Source organism: Microcaecilia unicolor, chromosome 11 (assembly GCF_901765095.1).
Source record: "Microcaecilia unicolor chromosome 11, aMicUni1.1, whole genome shotgun sequence".
NCBI classification, from domain to species: Eukaryota; Metazoa; Chordata; class Amphibia; order Gymnophiona; family Siphonopidae; genus Microcaecilia; species Microcaecilia unicolor.
In genome coordinates, this window is record NC_044041.1 from 4262543 (window position 1) to 4283471 (window position 20929).

Here is a 20929-nt window from a genome sequence, read left to right on the forward strand (position 1 = left end):
CGCAAACTGAAGTTAGATATTTTCAAACTTCTTAGAGGTGTTTCATGCACTATATACTGTCATGCACAAGGCTGGGTTCAGCAGGTTGCCCAAGGTGTTGTGGAAGCAATATTTACAGCCCCTGACAGTGTCAGCCACTGCTTAACCACATGCATTCTGGGAGGCAGCCACTGTCTGTGGGTCCAACTGATGGCTGGGCCAAGTTGGGAGAGAGATAAAGATGCCTTTGTTGTGATTGAAGGCTCATGGTACCAGAGATTCAATAAAGGTTCTAATCAAGTAGGCACAAACTGCTGTGCCAAAAAAAGAAGGAAGTTATTTAGGTGATTTAAAAGGTATATACAGGGGTGTGCTGGTAAATTTTTAACAACAGGCTCTTTCTCTGGACGTAGCCAGCTCTGCAGTTGGAAGGGCCAGGCAGGGCCGTGCCTAGGGTCTCTGGTGCCCCCCTGCAGACTATCAGTTGGCGCCCCCCCCCCCCCCCCCCCCCCCCCCCCCCCCCGGTCTAGTATAAAATGCCATAAAATAAATATAAACTTTTAACGTTGAGAACCCGATTATCAAAGTGCACATATTCCAAACACTATAATGAAAATAAAATGATTTTTTCTACCTTTGTTGTCTGGTGACTTTGTTTTTCTGATCATGCTGGCCCAGTACCTGATTCTGCTGCTATCTGTCCTCTTAATTCCATTTCCAGGTCTTCCTTTCCATTTATTTCTTTACTTTCCTCCTTTCTTGCCTTACATTGGTAAGTAAAAGCTGGGTCCTCTGCAGACTTGATTGTCCAGTGGATCCAGCTTCTGCCTATTTTCTCCATCCATGTGCAGGTTTTCTCCCTTTTCCCTCATCTCATCTGCTTCCTCTCTCTTCCCTCCCCTCCATCCATGTCGATCATTTCTTCTCTCTCCCTTCCCCTCCATCCATCTGCATTGCCTTCCTCTGTCTTCCCTCCCCTCCATCCATGTCCAGCAACCCTCCTCTCCCACCTGCCTTCCCCTCCATCCACCCATGTCCAGCACCTTCCCTCTTTCTCTCCTACCCTTCCAGCCAGTGTCATCCCTCTTTCTCTCTCCATCCTTCCACCTATTACCCTCTCCCAATCCTTCCGTCCATTGTCTCCCTCTATCTCCCCTTCCTTCTAGACAGTTCTCTTTCTCGACCCTTTTCCATTCAGCATGTCCTCTCTCTCCCCATCCTTCCAGTGTCTTTCCTCTTTCCCTCCCTACCAGCGTCTTCCCTCATTCTGACCCCTCCTTCCAGCATTTCTCCTTTCTCCCTCCTTTCATCCAGCCTTTCTCAGTCTGACAGCTAGGGTCTCCCCCAGTTTCTCCCCAGCAGCTTCTCTCTCTCCTACCCATGTCCCCTCTTTCCACTCATCTCTCTCTCTCTCTGTACCCCCTTCCATCCAGCATCTTCTCTCTAGCTCTCCCCTGCTCTTTTCCATGTCCCTGGCTCTCCCCTGCTCTTTTCCATGGCCCCTCTTTCTCTCCCCATCTCTTTCTGGCTCTCCCCTGATTTTTTCCATGTCCCTGGCTCTCCCCTGATTTTTTCCATGTCCCTGGCTCTCCCCTGCTCTTTTCCATGGCCCCTCTTTCTCTCCCCATCTCTTTCTGGCTCTCCCCTGCTTTTTTTCCATGTCCCTGGCTCTCCCCTGCTTTTTTCCATGTCCCTGGCTCTCCCCTGTTCTTTTCCATGGCCCCTCTTTCTCTCCCCATCTCTTTCTGGCTCTCCCCTGCTTTTTTCCATGTCCCTGGCTCTCCCCTGCTCTTTTCCATGGCCCCTCTTTCTCTCCCCATCTCTTTCTGGCTCTCCCCTGCTCTTTTCCATGTCCATGGCTCTCTGCTGCTCTTTTCCATGTCCCCTCTTTCTCTCCCTCTCTCGCTCCTCCTACCGTTTCCAGCCACGTTCTCTTCTCTCCCTCCGGGCCTCTTTACAGTTCCAGTTACCCAGTTCCAGGCTGGAAATTTTGGGACAGTCCTGCATTTCTGCCCATTCTATGCTGTTGCATTATGGGACTCGAAGCACTCAATGGGCACTACAAATCCCACACTGTTTTGGGATATAAGTTCAAAACCAGGATAGCCCCAAAATCTCCAGCCTGGAACTGAATAGCTTGGCATCTCTGCAGCTCTGCCCTTCCCTACCCTTCATGCCCCAACATCTGCCCTGCCCTTGCCTACCCCTTTCCCCATCCTTCCTTGTAACTGAACATCAGTCCTGTCCTTCCCTTCCCCCATAGCTCAGCATCAGCTCTCCTACCTACTCATAGTTGGGAACAGTCCTGCCCTTCCCTCCCCCATAGTCTAACATCTCCTCTTCCCTTCTTACAGATGGACCCACACATCGGGGGTCCCTTATTTCTAATCTTTTTGCTATTGTTTTCAATAGCATTTACTATCATTGTGGGTTAAATCTAGATAGCCTCCCCCCCCCCCCAGTCCAGCACCGCTGTTTTCCCTCTCTCCAACCCCCCCCCCCAGCACCGCTGTTTCCCCCCTCTCTCTCCAACGCTTTGTTTTCCCCTTTTTCTCTCCCCCAAGTCCAGCGCCATTTTGTTCCCCCCTCCTATCTCTCCCCGTGTCCAGCGCCCCTTTTGTCACTCCTCCCTCCACGGACCGTCAAACCTTACCTTAACAAAGACGAAAGCACACTGCCCACATCCTTCCCTCGCTCCTCCGAGTCCTGCTCTCGCTCACACACTTCCTGTTTGCGCGAGGGTGGGACTCGTGAATGACGAAAGCAGAGGGAAGGATCCGACGCCGGCTGGGCTCAAATCAGCTTCTTATTGCTGCAACAAAGTAAGAGAAAACTTGACAGTCGGGGCCCTGGGGTGGGAGGATGAGAGGGAGAACGGAACGTGGTTGGTGGTAGGCTTGGGAAGGGGCTGGGTCTCGGGAGGCGTGTTGCGGAACGGTAGGTGGGAGGAAAGGGAGGGGAGGAAGCACAAATTTTAAAAAATGTGCCTGCCTGCATTTTTTTTAAAATCCGTTTTTAGTTACGCCACTGCCCGGGGGAGGATATGCGAGGGAATGTTGGGTGGGCGGGCTCCAGCGCTGCTGTCGGGGTCCGGGAGCTGAGGTAGGTGGCGGCGGTAAGCATGGCGCGGCGGCGCCCTCCAGAGGTCGGCGCCCTCCTGCCATGCTTACCTCGCTTACCGGGTTGGCACGGCCCTGGGGCCAGGGGTGGCTGGCGGGGGAGAGCAACACTTGCCTCTCTCTCCTCCCTCTAGGCATACCTTTGCTGACAGCCACCACTCCCAACGTCTTGCTCTGAGCAGCATGCTGGAACTTCTCTCACATGCTCAAGAAGTCTCAGCCTGCTGCCCAGAGCTGGAAACAAGGAGCGGGGAGCAGCAGCAGACTATTTACTTGGCTGGCAGGGCTCAGCATCCCCACCAGCAAAGTAAAAGAGAATTCAGCAGGAGGCCCAAGCCCACATTTTGGGAACCAGTTGTTAAAGTAGCCATGGAGGGCCTTACTTTAACAACCGGCTCCCAAAATTCTCAGCTCTTGCGAGCCTGTGAGAGCCTGCTCCAGCACACCACTGGGTATATTCAAAAAGGCAGCAGAATTGGAGGCAGCATGGAGTCCATTTAACATCTAGGTATAAATTGAAATTGGGAACAAGCAAAAATGCTGATCCCAAGATCAATATAATAAAGCAATTAGTTCAGGAAAATGAAACAAATGAACTAAAATACTCATTTAAATGTGTATGGTGTGCTCAGAAACAACGTGACCTTATTAGCATCACAGTATAATTGTATACCTCACATAAAACAAAAAAAGTAGTTAGACGCTCTGTCCTCAGTATGGTTACGAGAGTAAAAAGGGCTGTAAGAGTCAAAAAGACATCCAAAAGCTGAAATCAAAGCTACATAAACTCTAAAAACTTAAATGCTAAATTGAATTAAAGCAGGCTAATTTTAATATATCAAAAGCAATAAAGGACCACTAGATCATAAATGTACAGAGAAGCTGAAAGAATTCTTAGCACCAGCATTTACCACAAGTACTGGGAAAGATTCTCACAAGCCTTTTTCTGAGGCTAAATCAAACTATCAAAATAAGGTGATGCTACTGGATAGAAAAAAGTGTATTAAACTTTTGGAAAACTATATGAAAGAAAGGCGAACACTACTTAGCACAGTTTGTTAAACTGAACAGTAACAAGTCACCAGAACCAGATGGCATTCATTCAAGAGTTCTAAAGAATTTCAATATAAAATTACAAAGTTACTAGCAACAGTAAAGAACCCAATTCAAAACTGCCTTAATAACAGAGAACTAAATATTTGGCAATGTAACAGACAACATTAAAAAGTGCTCAAGATGTGGTCAAATGTCTCTTCTCAGTAAACTCATACAGTAAGTAAAATAGAACTGTTAACTACATTGGTAAATACATCAGCAACAAGTCAGCAAAGATTTAGCAGTGAGACATCACACCTTCATTTTGCATGTAGGAATTCTTTCATGTCAACAAGTATGTGGATAAGACAGACACAGTGTTAATGCAGGAGCCTATCTACAACGTGGCAATGCCTAAATTCTGTATTAAAACCTTCAATATATTTATTTGTAACACTTATACCCCGCGCTTTCCCACTCATTAGCAGGTTCAATGCGGCTTACGTAATATAACCGGTTTAAAGATAACACAAAAAGGATAACAGCTGTAATATAGTGAATAAAGAGGTGGAAAATAAAGTGAATAAGTAAAATGGGTAAGGGAGGAAGGTGGTAGAGGTATGGAGTGGGAAGAGGGTGTATATTGTGAATATAATGCAATGCTGATCTATCGCCAATAAGCAGCTGCTTGACAACAATGATAGGCAGAAGTTCACCAAAAATATCACAAATCTTTAATTTGATCTTAGGGGAAGAAAAAGTCTCATAAAATCACCCGAGCTTCCATATAGCTTCTTACAACCCAATGGATGTGTATCAAAATCACAAGTTTATTTGTTTTGGTTTTTTTTTACCCACTATGGGCTAAGATTCTATACATCATATCTAAAAAAATCAGCAACAAAAAAAATACGCCTAAAGGTAGGCGTGGTTTATCGAATATGCCCAGCGCCCATTTTCAGCGATATATTTAGTCACAGTCATTTACACCAATGAAAACCTAGTGTAAATGCAGACGCCTAAATTACGCGTAGAACAGGTCTTTAACACAGCGTGCATTAAGCAGTTGGAATGTGTTTTACTGCATGACAGCCATTAGAATGGGCCCACAGTAACCGTTACCACTTATTAACAGCCAGCACAGGAAAGAGACAGCATGGTTAGCTATGAGAGCAAGCAAGCAGGTTGGTGCCACACATTAACTCTCGAATGCCAATAATGTGGCTGCAGTTAACACCACTTCAAAAAGGGCCATTAAGTGGAGCTGGCAGTGGAGGAGACAGGTACAGATAAGAGACATTTACATGATGAAGTGAGTTCCCAGGGAGAAGTGTAGGGAGAGGAGTGGAGAGATAATGAGGAGCTGCAGAGTAAGTCAGTAAGAGGAGTTTGAACTATATGCGGAAACGGATAGGAAGCCAATTAAGTGACTTCAGAAGAGGACTAATATGAGCATAGGAATACTGGCGGAATATAAGTCAGGCAGCAGAATTTTGAACAGATTGACTCCACCCACCTCCACTGCTCCTCCCTGCACTGTTGGGATTCTTCTGAACCACGGGACCCTTCAGAGCTCCTGCTGCATCTCTCCAGGTGATCTACATTGTACCTTATCAGCTCTTTTTATTTAACACATTTATACCCCACATTTTCCCACTAGTTGTAGGCTCAATGTGGCTTACACAAAACCATAGGGCAGGTTACAATTCAGAAAATACAATTAGACAATGTAATGGAAGATAATAATCGTACAGGTATCGTAAAAACAACAAAGATAATAAGAGAAAAAAAGATAGTAAGGTCCATGAATTTCAATTTTTGGATGACAAATGTGAATAGATTCCAAACTCACACATTCATCCGGGAAATAGGACAATAGGTACATTTAATACGGTGCCAGCAGAATAATCAGTTCACATACATTCTGGTTACAGATGGACAGTAATTTTGGCAGTCTCTAACCTCCCGTGCATGGAGAGGGGGCAAGGAAGTGTCTGGCCAGAAAAGACTCACGGATGTATCTCCACAGTGCACAGAGATGGCATATCAGAGCAAAAAAAGAAAGAAATCTCCAAAGAAATTGCCCTATAAAGTAACAGTGCATGGTGCTTTGCCCAGCCCGGGTGGGGCAGGACCTGACCAGGATGACCAATCAACTGTGTAGGCATGAACAGAGTCTGGTCAAGTCAACATGCACATCCACAGAACAAAGAAATGTTTCTCTCCCTCAGTTACTAACTGATAAGGAAGGGTGAAGGTCTCTGGCTATGGCAGGGGGGTTCAGAGACAAAGCAGTGTAAACATGGCATGTCAAATAATAAGGCCCAAGGAAAGGCTTTGGATACCTAGGGAAAGGGAGAAGCCTCTAGAAAACCCAATTCACTGCCTATGTGGGCCCAATTTCCACTGACAAAAACAGGTTTGTACCATTCTGCATCACCAGGGAAAGGCATAAGCATCAGATTATATAAAACCAGCTCTGTACTGCTACTGGGTAATAAGCAGGTGCCCTGGATTCTGGACCTAGGGCCTAAGCATGTGTTTACTTTAAACCCCTTTTAATAAGGGCAGGTTATTTTTCTCTGAGTGACCTAGCATTGTGCATAATTTTCCCATCATAGTTGCCTCCCTTATTCCAGTAATTTACTTACTGCTAAAATAAATATACTTTTATTTTTATAATTACTGGCCTGTTTCATTGCTTGTCAGAATTGTACAGGAGCTTAGAAATTAAATCTGTATAGTCAGGGGACGTGCTTTGTATTTTCCTGACCATAGAGTGCTAAAAATACCATTACACTTCAGGCCGACCTCATCTTCTTTGCTCTTCAGGAAAACACAATATAGCTGTGAGTCCACTTCACTTACACACAACCATCCCTTTCTCTGGAGGTAACCAGAGCACTAATACAAGAGGGAAAAAGGGGGAAGGACCCAGCCTCTTGGGTTTAACATCCCCAGTCAAGAGCTTAAGCACAAGCCCCTGCTCTGAATGACTGAAAGAGCTTCTTACAAGTGATTTTTTTTTTCCTGCTCTGGGAGGGAAACAAAAGCCCCTTACTCCAACCAACCTACCTGAAAAAACTCATCAAGAGTACACAGGCTTACCCACATCTACCATTTGCTGGAGAGTAGGCAATATTGATGGGCTCAATAGTGCACAGGGCTATTATAAGTTTACATTGATGTCATTGGTTCTCAGCTCTACGGAAAAGCAAAAAAAGCAAAGATCTGTGGCAGCCCAATTCAACTATTCTGTAACATTCATACATACAATCAAGTAAAAACAAAACAAAAAAAAAAAGCAAACGTTGAAATGTGCAGGCTCCAGCAGATGATATAACCCATCTTTGAAGGCATCCCATTTGGTTTGGCCTTAGAGAATACTCTTTATTCAAGTCAACCATAGCCGCCGAGAAGGGGGGAGGGCCGGCGCAGGTGTCTCTCTCTCTCTCCTGCTCCTGACAGGACCCGGATGATCACGTCCCGACAGGAGCAAGAGAAAGAAAACTCTGGCACCAGGCCACCCCTTTGCATTGACTGTCTAGCAGCTGTTGGGCCCTCAGGCCGCGCATGCTCAGTTTTGGCGGGCAGGGGCAATGGTGACGATGTTTGGGGGAGGGGCAGCGGCGGCGATGACGATTCTGCCCCGGGCCTGGCTCAGTCTCTCGGTGGCCCTAAAGTTAACTTTCTGTCATTTCCTCTTTGATTCTCTTCCATGCTGATTAGATGAGCATACACCTACCTATACTTAATCCAGTCCAAGTCTAATCACTCAAGCTCTAATCATCTGAACACCTATCAAAGTTGATGAGACGATTACCTGAACATCTGCTCCAGCAAGGCCTCTCTCTGCTTCATACACCAGTATGTAAATGTGAAGGTGGTGCACAATCCAGTGGATCCACCAATATTTACTAACCGTGAATGAGGAGTGGCTCAATACTGAAGTATAAATGAAAGGATATCAGGGGCAGGTTTTCTCCTCTTATCTGGGATTGGAACAGGATCATTGGGCCTTCTCCTCAGTTTCCTTGTCATGATAGGCTTCACCTCCATTGAATCTAAGGAGAAAATAAAGGAAATCAGCTTAAGAAAATTAGCCACGGCTACTTCTATGCTATAGAACATAGTGGAAGAAAAAAGTAAGCATACACTCCTCCATGTAACAAAATACTCTACATCAGACTAACAAGTGTTTTCATACACTACCGCCTCCTCAAATAATTGACATTTGAAAGAAGTTTTAAGGATAACTCAAAGTTTAGTAGGCTGGCTAGGTATGAAGAGTGTATATTCTTTCCTCTTTTTAGGCCTGTTACTAAGGGCTAGGCCTAAGGCCTGTACTGTCAGTTTGGTTCTCACAAGATGGCCTAACAAGTTATCTTTGTAACATACAGTGCTTTTCTCAGGAGCTGGGAGCTGAGATCATGCTTTTCATATAAGGCAGGGGTAGGCAACTCCGGCCCTCGAGAGCCAAAGGCAGGCCAGGTTTTCAGGATATCCACAATGAATATGCAGGAAATAGATTTGCATACCATGGAGGCAGTGCTTGCAAATCTATCTCCTGCATATTCATTGTGGATATCCTGAAAACCTGACCTGCCTGCGGCTCTCGAGGACCGGAGTAGCCTACCCCTGATATAAGGTAACCTTGGCAGTTGCTGACAGGCTGAGGACACAGTGTGAGGGCTAAGGGAGATAGACAGAGAAAGAACACAAGGGTATTGTTCTATGTAATTTTTTGCTCTGTGACTAACTGCACGCTATACTGATAACTGACTAACCAATGGCCACAGACTGTTCACGTGCAAACACATCAGGAGAGACTGATAGAATACATGACCAATCCATAAATGGTATAAGGCAACCTAATGGTGCTAGTTTATGGGAAATCACGATTTATGAGAAATGGCATTTGCAACAGTATATATGTGATGTCCAGGAGGTGTTAGGGGGGCAGTTTTGTTTTTCAGAATGTGCGCTGCTGACTGACAACCTGCTCCAAGAGAGAGAACTATTATTTGTAATTTTTTGGCTCTGTGACAAGCTAATAAAGGTAATTTACTGGCTGCGTCTAATGGAGTCTAAGTTCTCTTTCTTATCTGTGTTTTCCCTCCCTGGGGGGGCTAAGAGATGGAAATACACAAGAGCATGGCAGTAGAGTCAGTCGGTAAAAATGTACAGACTGACGCCAACATCAAAATATAATTTAAAAAATACATATATATATATATATATATATATATATATATATATATATATATTTTACTTTTTGGCCAAACAAGAATAATGAAAAATATTAGGCTGAATGTGAATAATGGTCATTGAGCTTTAACATAAATAATAAAAGCATTGTGAAATCAGAGATCAAGTGTTTATTTCAGAAGGATTCAGCAAAGTACAGTCTCAGATTATTGACGTTCAAATTTAAATCACTAATCAGATAAATACGTATAATGTATTCGGGCCCAAATCAAATATGAATATTTAGTACAGCCCTAATTAAATGTAGATATTAATATCTATACATCTTTGACCTTACCTCTCTACCCTCATCTCCCCTTACACTTCCTACCCGTAACCTCCGCTCTCAAGACAAATCCCTCCTCTCAGTATCCTCTCTCCACCCTTTCTGCCTCGCCTCACCCCATGCTTGGAATAAACTCCCTGAGCCCATACACCAGGCCCCCTCCCTGCCCATCTTCAAATCCTTACTCAAAGCCCACCTCTTCAATGTCGCCTTCGGCACCTAACCACTACACCTCTATTCAGGAAATCTTGACTGCCCCAACTTGACAGTTCGTCCTTTAGATTGTAAGCTCCTTCGAGCAGGGACTGTCCTTCTTTGTTAAACTGTACAGTGCTGAGTAATCCTAGTAGCGCTCTAGAAATGTTAAGTAGTATATCTTTGACCTGGATCTATAGTATTGAGAAATACGTTATATTTACCAGTGCTTTAGATCCAGAAAAAAAATTGAAAGCCTAAGATCAGTAGGAATCAGAGACAGAAACGAAGGTTTGGTGTACTGACTCCACATAGGTAGTTCAGGATTATTACTGCTGCCCCAGTAGCTCAGTGGCACAATTCCAAGAACAAACAGGACAGACGATCTAATAGAATATAGGGGGGGGGGGGGCACTGGAAGTCTGGGGTCTGGGAAATTCCATATTTATTATTACTTCAACTTATACTGCTACACTTTATATTTTATGTACAACTGCAGCTTTATTACACTTACATTTATAAAAGACTTGATATACTGCCTTATCTACATAGCAATCAAAGTGGTTTACAGAGTTAAAAAAAACAACAAAGGCCAAATTACAATTTAATTAATTTACTAAACATAAATAAACATAGAACATCTGACAAAACAGAAAAGTACTTATCTAAAAAAAAAAAAAAATTCTCACCTTACAAGTGGGGAAAGCGGAGGGGGCAGCTTTGTTCATGCGGATTAGGGGAAGGGGTGGTATGCTAGTTTGGAGGGTGGAGGACGGGAAGGGGTATATTTAGCCAACACTTTTCCAGTAGCACCTTAAGGTAAGTGAACAGGTGAGGGTATCTTTGGAAGGGGGATAGGTAGATGCAGGGTAGTTGAAGGGGGAATTATTTTTGGGAGGCAAGAATATTTGGGGGTGAAAATTTTAGAGGCTAGGAGTAGTTATGAGTAGTTAAGAGAGTGGTGAGGTAGTTGAAGGGGAGCAGTTTGAAGTAGTGGGGCAGTATGAAGGTTGGTTTGGCTATTACAGGGGCTAGTTTGGGGGTACTGAGCCAATGCTAGAGGTAGTTTTGAGGGAAGCAGTTTGTGAATGTGGATGTGGGGTGATAGCAGGAAGGTAGTTTTTGAGGGTGGTGGAGTTCAAGAGGTGGGAAGTCTATAGCAGTATTTCCCGTCCACACTGGTTTACCCCCCATGCCAGTCAGGTTTTCAGGATATCCACAATGAATATGAATGAAATTGATTTACATACACTGCCTCCGTTACATGCAAATTCTTTCTTGCATATTCATTGCGGATATCCTGAAAACCTGACTGGCAAAGGGGTACTCCAGGACTGACTTGGGAAACAATGGACTAGAGAACAGGGAGAGAGAGTTTAAAGGAAGAATTCCCTTAACTGCTATGTTTCATTGTATATAAGTTTTCATTCTACAGAAGTTGTAACTGCCTGTCCCACAGAAATGCAAATTGCTTATTTCTCTAAGTACCCAAAACAACCTGGCCCATTTTTGTACTCAATGTGTTTTTTCACTGTTTTTTCCCCATATGTCAAGTTTCCATCCTCTTCTATTACATTTTCAGAGAGTTCTTTTAAACCCTAACAGACATTCTCAACAACTCTGGTATAATTCTTTCCAACTTGTAATGGGTTGGAAAAAATAAACAAATGGAAAAATAATTTAGCGATACACGTCATTCGACCACTTGGACACATCTTCCATTAGTTTATATCAGAAGACTATTTTCTCTAAATAGCTATATGTCTTGCAGATTCTCCCCATTCGAATATTAAAGAAAGACTTGAAGAAACTGAATAGGTTAGTTGGGGCCTTTAGTTGGGGTGGGAAGAAACCCAAATTGAGTTTACCTTTCCTTTATGGCCATTGGAAAATGGAAGGGTCTAGGTCTACCAGACTTAAGGAAATACAGCCAAGCTTGTCTGGCCTGTCATTTGAAGGACTGGTTAATGGGTCCACAAGATTATGGAGAAATTAGACCTTACCTGCTAATTTGCTTTCCTTTAGTCCCTCCGGACCGGCCCAGGATTGGACTGATGGGTTGTGCACGCCTACCAGCAGGTGGAGACTGAGAAAAAAACTCTGACTCTAGAGAGCCAATGAGAGCCCTGGTCATGTGACCCTAGTCCCAGTATTTGAATAACCAAGCAGAAAGGAAAAGAAGGACCTATATTCTGTGCCCTGAGGAATTTAAGCAGCCAGGCAGCACGAGAGAAACCAACGTGCTTAAACTACGGCTTTGCCGTGACACTGGGCGCACCAACAACTCAGCTCAGAGCCGTGGCATGGCCAATTATGAACAGAAATGTGTATCCCATAAACTGTGCAAGTTGTACAATATTATGAACTGAATAACCAGAGAACTTGCAAAACATTTAACTTGTAGAACATAATGCATTTGTATTTCTTATAGAGCATAATGTATCTCCTTTAACTGTCTAACTAGCAGAACAGCTCTGTAGACGACAGTTGCATCTCTGTACACAGTAAAATTGAGAACCATAGAACACGGGAGGGACCTGGGCCGGTCCGGAGGGACTAAAGGAAAGCAAATTAGCAGGTAAGGTCTAATTTCTCCTTCCTTAGCATCCCTCCGGACCGGCCCAGGATTGGACTGATGGGACGTAACAAAGCAGTAGTCCTAAGGGAGGGACCCCAGCAAACCCGCTGTGAGTACGCGAGATGCAAAGACGGTCTCCTGACGACACTGTACATCTAGCCTGTAATGCCTAGAGAAAGAATGAAGTGACGACCAAGTCGCTGCCTTATAGATCTCCGCTGGAGGCACCAAGGAACACTCCGCCCACGAGGCTGCCTGCCCCCGGGTAGAATGAGCTTTAAGCGCTGCCGGGACTGGTCTGTCTGCCAAAAGATAAGCAGACGCTATCATTTCTTTGATCCACCGAGACAAAGTAGGCTTAGAAGCTGCCAGGCCCTTGCGATGACCAGCCAACAGCAGAAAGAGGCGGTCTGATCGACGGAAGTCCTCCGTAACCGCAAGATACCGTTTAAGTACTCTCCTAACATCCAGAGTATACAACTTTCGCTGCTCCTGCGTTCCGGAGGAGGATCCCAGAATAGGAAGAAAAACCGACTGGGACATATGAAACCGAGATAGTACCTTGGGCAAAAAGGAAGGAACCGGCCGAAGGACCACTCGCTCTTTAGAAAATTCCAGAAATGGAGATCTACAGGAAAAAGCTTGCAACTCTGAGACTCTTCTAGCTGACGCGATAGCCACCAAAAACACCGTCTTAAGCGTTAAATCCTTCAGAGAACATGTTTGTAAAGGCTCAAAAGGAGGCTTTGTCAGAGACGAAAGCACCAGATTAAGGTCCCAAGATGGAAAAACCGATCTGACCGGAGGACGAAGAAGGCTGACCCCCTTCAAAAAACGAGCCACCTCGGGAAGACTAGCCAAAGACTTACCCCTTATTCTACCTCTGAAACAGGACAAAGCTGCCGCCTGCACCTTCAGCGACGAAAGAGAGAGTCCCTTATCAAAACCTCGCTGTAAAAAATCTAACATCTGAGGTACTGACGCCCGAAAAGGAACAATGTCAGCTTCTGCACACCAATCCTCAAAAATTCTCCACGTGCGAATATAGTTTAAAGAGGTGGAACGGCGACGAGACTGCAGCATGGTAGAAATTACTGGCGTTGAAAATCCTCGCTTAGTTAAACGAGCTCGTTCAAGAGCCAAGCCGTAAGACAAAATCGAGCTGGATCTGGATGCGGAACTGGTCCTTGAACCAGCAAAGCCTTGTGTGCCGGAAGACGAAGAGGAGACGCCACGGACAGACGCTGGAGATCCGCGTACCAGGGACGCCGAGGCCAGTCCGGTGCCACCAAAATGATCGGCCCCCCGTGGTCTTCGATCTTCTGAAGGAGACGACCTATTAGTGGCCATGGAGGAAACGCGTAAAGAAGGCCGGAGGGCCATTGCTGCAAGAGGGCGTCTACCCCTGCCGCCCTTACATCCTTTCGGCGACTGAAGAAGCGAGGAACTTTGGAGTTGAGCCTGGAGGCAAAGAGATCTAGTACTGGAAGACCCCAGCGCTGTACTATCAACTGGAACGCCCGATCGCTCAGAGCCCATTCCCCGGGATCTAGAGTGTGACGACTGAGGAAGTCTGCTTGGACGTTGTCCACTCCTGCCACATGCGAGGCTGAGATGGCCGTGAGGTGAATCTCCGCCCACGCCAGGAGACTCTCCGCTTCCCGACACAGGAGACGGCACCTCGTACCTCCCTGGCGGTTGATGTAGGCTACTGCCGAGGCGTTGTCCGAGAGAACTCGCACCGCTGTGCCCTCCAGAAGAGAACCGAAGTGCAGCAGAGCTAACCGAATCGCCCTGGTCTCCAGAAAGTTGATGGATTGAACTGCTTCCAGCGGCGACCAGAGGCCCTGGGCCCACTTGTCCAGGCAATGAGCCCCCCAGCCTCGGAGACTGGCATCTGTTGTTAGAGGAATCCACCGCGGAGTCTCCAATGGCATCCCCACAGTGAGATTCTGCATCCGTAGCCACCAAAACAGAGAGATTCGCTCCCGGAGCCGCAAAGGCAGTCTCAACAGAAGGGAATCTGTCTGCGCAGACCACCGGGTCAGAAGAGACCACTGAAGAGATCTCATGTGAGCCCTGGCCCAGGGAACTACTTCTATCGAGGCAGCCATGGAACCGAGAACCTGAAGATAGTCTCGAGCACACGGTACTTTCAGATGCATCAAATTCCGAACTTGAGACCGGAGCTTTAGGATTCTGCCTTGCGGAAGAAAAACTCGACCCCTCGCGGTATCGAAGGTGACCCCCAAATACTCCAGAGACTGAGAGGGAACCAAATGGCTCTTGGCTATGTTCACCACCCAACCTAGGGACTGCAGGAACGATACTACTCGCTCCGTGACCTGACAACTTTCTTGATAAGACTTTGCCCTTATCAACCAGTCGTCCAGGTAGGGATGAACCAAAATCCCTTCCTTCCTGAGAGCCGCTGCCACCACGACCATCACTTTGGTAAATGTGCGCGGCGCCGTCGCCAGGCCGAAAGGCAGAGCGCGAAACTGATAATGTCGGCCTAGAATTGCAAAACGCAAAAACTTGTGGTGAGCAGGACGAATGGGAATATGCAAATAGGCCTCTGTCAGGTCCAAAGCTGTTAAATACTCTCCCTTGCGCACTGCTACTATGACTGACCGAAGGGTCTCCATCCGGAAACTGGTGACCTTGAGAGCGCGATTGACAGCTTTGAGGTCGAGAATAGGACGATGGGAGTCCTCCTTTTTGGGCACCACAAAGTAAATGGAATACCGACCTTGCTTGTACTCGGCAGAAGGAACTGGATAAATCGCCTGGAGATCTAAGAGCCTCTGGAGAGTCTCCCGAACCGCACGCGCTTTGAGGGGAGAACGACAGGGAGACTCCAGAAAGGCGTCTGAAATAGGCCTTGCAAATTCTAAGGCATATCCGTCTCGAACCACCTCCAAGACCCACTGATCTGATGTAATGTGGGCCCACCTCTGATAAAACTGAGAAAGCCGAGCTCCGACAGGTACCAGAGAAGGGGCCCTCGCACCTTCATTGGGAAGGACGCGCAGGGGAGCGAAAATTGCCGCTTGAGAATCTGCCTCCTCTGCGGTAACCTCGAAAGGACTGGTTCCTGGAAAAGAAACGCGACCTCTGAGGCTGAGAAGCTTTATCAGGCTGAAATCTACGGAAAGACCTTAGCCTACCACGTCCAAAGAAGGCCCCCCGACTGGATAGGCGAGGCCGATCTTCAGGGAGACGAGGCACCTTAGAGTCTCCTAGGGAGTGAACCAATTTGTCCAAATCGTCTCCAAACAAAAATGAACCCCTAAAGGGAAATTTACTCAACTTAGATTTGGAGGCTGCATCTGCCGACCAACCTTTCAACCAAAGAGAGCGGCGAGCTGCAACTCCCAGGGCCAAAGATTTAGAAGAAGCCCTCAACAGGTCATATAGTGCATCGGCTAAAAAAGCAGAGCCTGTTTCAATCTTTGCCACTTCGACATCTATAGCTGCAAGATCATCGGAAGATCTATCCAAGACTCTTTCGGCCCACCGAAAGCAGGCCCTGGCCACTAAAGATCCGCAAATGGCCGCCTGCACTGCCAGGGAGGAAACTTCAAAATTATGCTTCAAAAGAGAGTCCAAACGCCTGTCTTGAGTATCTTTAAGCGCCGTTCCTCCATCTACTGGGACTGTGTTGCGTTTAGTAACCGCAGAGACCACAGCATCAACCACTGGGAGCTTAAGAAGTGCTTTATCAGCTTCGGGCACTGGATATAAACGAGACATAGATCTAGTAGGCCGAAAAGCAGCATCCGGGACCTCCCACTGCGCTTTAATGACATCCCAAATGTCCTCATGCATAGGAAAGGTCTTGCTAGAAGCCCTAGAGCCCTTAACCAACAAATCAACTTTACGGACTTGTGAAGCTGGAGGCTGATCATCAAAATTTAAAGTAGTAGCCACCATAACAATAAGATCCTGTAAATCTTCCTTGTGAAACACTCTAGCCACCGAGGGATCTTCCCCCTGGCCCAAAGGAACAGTGTCAGGATCTAAAGAGGAAGGATCCTCCCAAGCCAGCTCATTAAGTGCCGGTCCTAAATCTTCCTCTTCCTCCAAAAAAGGCATGTCTGAACTATGCTCTGGTATCAGATCTGAAGGAAACTCACATGTCCTAGGCTTAGCTGCAGTAGGAACTGAACTGCCCATAGCCCCTGACAGCCCCGCTGTAGCCCCTGCCAGCCCCGCTGCTGGCACTTCTCGCTGCATCAGGAAGGCCTGGTACATCTGAACAACAAACTCAGGGGGAAAACCTCCTCCCTGAGTGGTTGTCGAGTGTGCCAGGACCTCCGTATTTAAATCTCCCAAAATCGCGGAGTTTAAAGGGCCAGACGCGGCACCCGACGTTGAAGGAGCAGGAGACAAAATGGCCGCCGTTCGCGCCACTTTCGCCGCGGGCGCTTCAAGAACTAAGCCAGAGGCCTCCGAACTAGGAGCGAGGGAGCGCGACGGCGAAATCGAAACCCCCGACGGAACCGAAGACAAAACCGGCGGAGGAAGAGGAACGGCGGGCATGTCAAGCGCCGTACAAAATTTACAGGCGCCGGCGGCATTAACTCCCCGACGCTGACACACTGCACATCTTTTCAACTTTTCCGCCATCGCGGCAACAATCGAGCACTCGCGAGAAAGCGGCAACGCGGTTCGCGCCTTTTTTAACAGCCTAATTAGCAGCTAAAAACCCGAGGGCTGACAGGAGCAATAAAACACTAAAAAGGCACTGGCTTGCCTTAGTTCGCTTCCCCTATCTCGTAGCTCTTTTTTTTTTTTTTTTTTTTTTTTAAACAGGTGCTGAAAACCCACAACAGAGCTGCCTGACAGAGCTGCCTGCTCGTTAAGTCAGCGGGGAACAGATAGCTTACTCAGCTGTTTCAGTTCTTTTTTTTTTTTTTTTTTTTTTTTAAATACTGGCTGCCTCTCCCAAAGGCAATACTCCTTTCAATGAAAGGGTAGCCCTTCCCTTAGTTATTAATAAAGCTGTGTGGGGATACACCAGAAGGGAGATGGGGAGGAAATAGGGGGGAGGGACTCGGGACACCCGAGTTTAACACCCCAGAGGCTGAACACTAAGGCACTTAGTATCAGGAATGACCTCAATAAAATTCCTGGGCACAGAAGAACCAATAAAGAAAATCTACCAATACCAAAAAGAGAGACTAATAGGCTCACGTCCTACCTGCTGGGAGACTGAGAAAATACTGGGACTAGGGTCACATGACCAGGGCTCTCATTGGCTCTCTAGAGTCAGAGTTTTTTTCTCAGTCTCCACCTGCTGGTAGGCGTGCACAACCCATCAGTCCAATCCTGGGCCGGTCCGGAGGGATGCTAAGGAAACCCCATTAAGCATTCAAAAAGAGCAATCTGCATCCTGGCATCTTCATTATTTACTACATGTCCCACAAATTACTGCCTGGTGTTTTGAAACAAAATGTATTTATTTATTAGGATTTATTTACCACCTTTTTGAAGGAATTCACTCAAGGCGGTGTACAGTAAGAACAGATCAAACATGAGCAATAGGCAATTACAGCAGTAAAAATATTCAAATAACAATACAAAGTATGGCATGGTATACTACTTACGTCAACACACATTGTTTGTTTATTAAAGCTTTAAAGGAAATTTGGAAAGATTTAGTGAAGGTGTGGAGTAGCCCATCCAGAATGTACTTCTTAGATGCCAATTTCAGGTAATGCAACTTTTACCCCTGGGTTGGATGGATGGAGTCATTTTTGTTCAATGAGAAGGAGTCTTTGAAGCCAATTACAGATCTCCCCCTTCCCCCAACTGCAAGTTTATAGGAGTGCCCAATTTGCACACTACATATAATCTCTTGGTTTAACAATCAATAGATTCCAATTGGTCTCCAGATAAGGGAATTTCTTTCGGTGGACCCTGATAGTAGGCCAACCATATCGGGATTGCATAAGTCTTTTCAGACTCTGGGTATTTCGAAGAATTATGGTTCCTTGCAGCAGGCTTGGGCTCCAGAGATTGGCCATCCTTTGGGACTACTTGATGTTCCACATTTAGTTAAAGGGATTTCCTTATTACCCCGTAGTGCTAATTATCGAGAATGCCAATATCGGTTAATTCACGGGGCTTATTTTTCACAATTACATGCATTGAAAGCCAAAATAGCAAATTCTCCAGTTTGTATAAAAATGTGGGCAGGCTGAGGGTACATTGTTTCATGCCTTCTGGGCTTGTCCTAAAATCATTTGGGGGGGGGGGGGGGGGGGGGGAGAAGATGATCGATATAAACCATTTGTTGGGTTCCAGAATTCAAGTTTCTTTTGAAGTTCTGGCCAGGAACTGTACAGGGGATTTACGGGTACAGGGCAAGTGTCAAATTATTTATATGTAAGGCTACTTTGGGTCTCAATTTATATGTAAGGCTACTTTGGTAAGTAAAAATGCATACTTCAACAATAGGTACAACCCAAGAGCCCCTCTTACTAGCAATGGTGGAATCAATTACATACTTTTATGATGTGGGAGGTTAAGGAGGCAAATCTTACTAGAAAACATACAAAACGTTTTTTTTGGCAATCCGAAGATTAAGAGCTTTATCTTGAATAGATTACAGTTCTAATGCTTACTGGTGATTTGATGCCACGATATTCTTTTTGATTCTGGTACACATCCTCATAATTACTGTTAAGTTTGAGGGGTGAGTGCTATAGGAAGGTACTGGCTTTGAGGCTATAAGGTCTGTGGTATCATTGACTTGCTAGGTAGGCATGGCTAGTAATAAGTTAATTTTACAAAACCATTAAAAAAATGTTTTATGACCTATTTTTGCTTTATATATGGCACTTGCTGGTTTGTATATGTTATTCTCTGATGTTTTGATAATTGCTCCTTGCTTTGGCTGTGTTCAATAAAACAAATTTAACTAAAAAAAATAATTATGGCTAATAAAATTAAACATACTTCATCATATCACACATGATCCTCCCAGCATCTCTCTCTCTTTCATCCGCTGCTCCTGCCCCAGCACAATGCAACATCTCTCCATCCACTTCCAACCTGCCACCTACAGTTCAGCATCTCCCCCAATCCCCCCCTCCCTCCTCTACGTTAAACATGGTCTTCCAAAGAGCCCCGGCCACAATACACATACAGCTTTTACATGCTCTCATCCTGCCCCCTATGACAACATCATGTTTACTCATAATCAGGTTGGGTCGGAGGGAAAGCTCAGGAGTAAGATGCAGGTAGTGTGTGTGTGACACTTCCACTGCTGGGGACCTGTAGAACAGAGGTTTTTAAAGTACAACTGGGGGGGGGGGGGGTGGAGAAGGGCTAGGGCAGTCACTGATCTCTGCAGAGCATCTCCTTCCTTTTGGGGTATCCCTCCTGCTCGCCTATTAATAATATAATTCTACCCCCTTTCTTATCTTGTATTTCATGTCTTCCAATTGTTCCTTTTTAGTGTAGAACTCTATGTACTAGTAAAAAAGGCCCGTTTCTGTCACAAATGAAACGGGCGCTAGCAAGGTTTTCCTCGGAGTGTGTATGTTTGAGTGTGTGTGAGAATGACTGTGTGAGAGAGAGAGAGTGAATGAATGTGCGAGTGTGTGTGTGTAACAGAGACAGAATGAGACTGGGTGCGAGTGTGTGTGAGAATGAGAGTGTGTGCCATGGCCCCCCCCCCCCCCCTCCGAGTTCCAGGGTCGTCCGTCCCCTCCCTCCCTCCCTCCGAGTTCCAGGGTCGGCCCTTCTCTCTCTCTCAGCTCTGGTCCAGCCCTCATTTCCTTTTTCTGCAAGGGCGGGACCAGAACTGACAGAGAGAGAAGAGCCGAGCCTGCACACCTTTTACCGCTGCTGACGGCCGCCATAAACCCGACTTGGTAAGTGAAGATGACTTTTAAAATTTGGAGGGAGGGGGCCTGGAACTGGAAGGGAGGGAGAAAAGGAGGGACGACGACACCCTCATGCATGTGACGTCGCGTTCCATTGCCTGGCAACTCTGCAGCGTTCACTTCCAGTGATTGGTCACTGCTTTTTGTGATGTACACGGAAGTACGCGACATCAATTCAGGAGATGGATACGGCCTTACAGAGAGCACGAATGCTTCAAGGCTTCACTTTTACGGAGTCAGCTTCAGAACATCGGAGGTGCTTTTTATTATATAGGATGTGTTAGAGTGGAGGAGTAGCCTAGTGGTTAGAGAACTGGTCTTGACATCCAGAGGTGGCCGGTTCAAATCCCACTGCTGCTCCTTGTGATCTTGGACAAGTCACTTAACCCTCCATTGCCTCAGGCACAAGATTATGAGCCCTCTAGGGACAGGGAAATACCCAGTGTGCCTGAATGTAACTCACCTTGAGTTACTACTGAAAAGGTGTGATCAAAATAAAACTGAATAAATAAAAGATTATAAACTGCCCTAAAGGTACTATAAGGTGGGGCAGTAAGTTCTAAAACATGGAAACTGCAGGCAGGGGGAGGGC

At 46.1% G+C, this 20929-nt stretch overlaps 1 protein-coding gene across 5 annotated transcripts in view; it reads right to left on the bottom strand.

Moving 5' to 3' along the window:
- Window positions 1–20929, bottom strand: part of SUDS3 (SDS3 homolog, SIN3A corepressor complex component) — a 147988-nt gene that overhangs the window by 73435 nt on the left and 53624 nt on the right. For all 5 annotated transcript variants that reach the window (XM_030218937.1, XM_030218936.1, XM_030218935.1 and 2 more), the window contains exon 7: window positions 8102–8197. In XM_030218937.1, the coding sequence (XP_030074797.1) occupies window positions 8102–8197 (96 nt within the window). The remainder of the gene's footprint in view (window positions 1–8101; window positions 8198–20929) is intronic.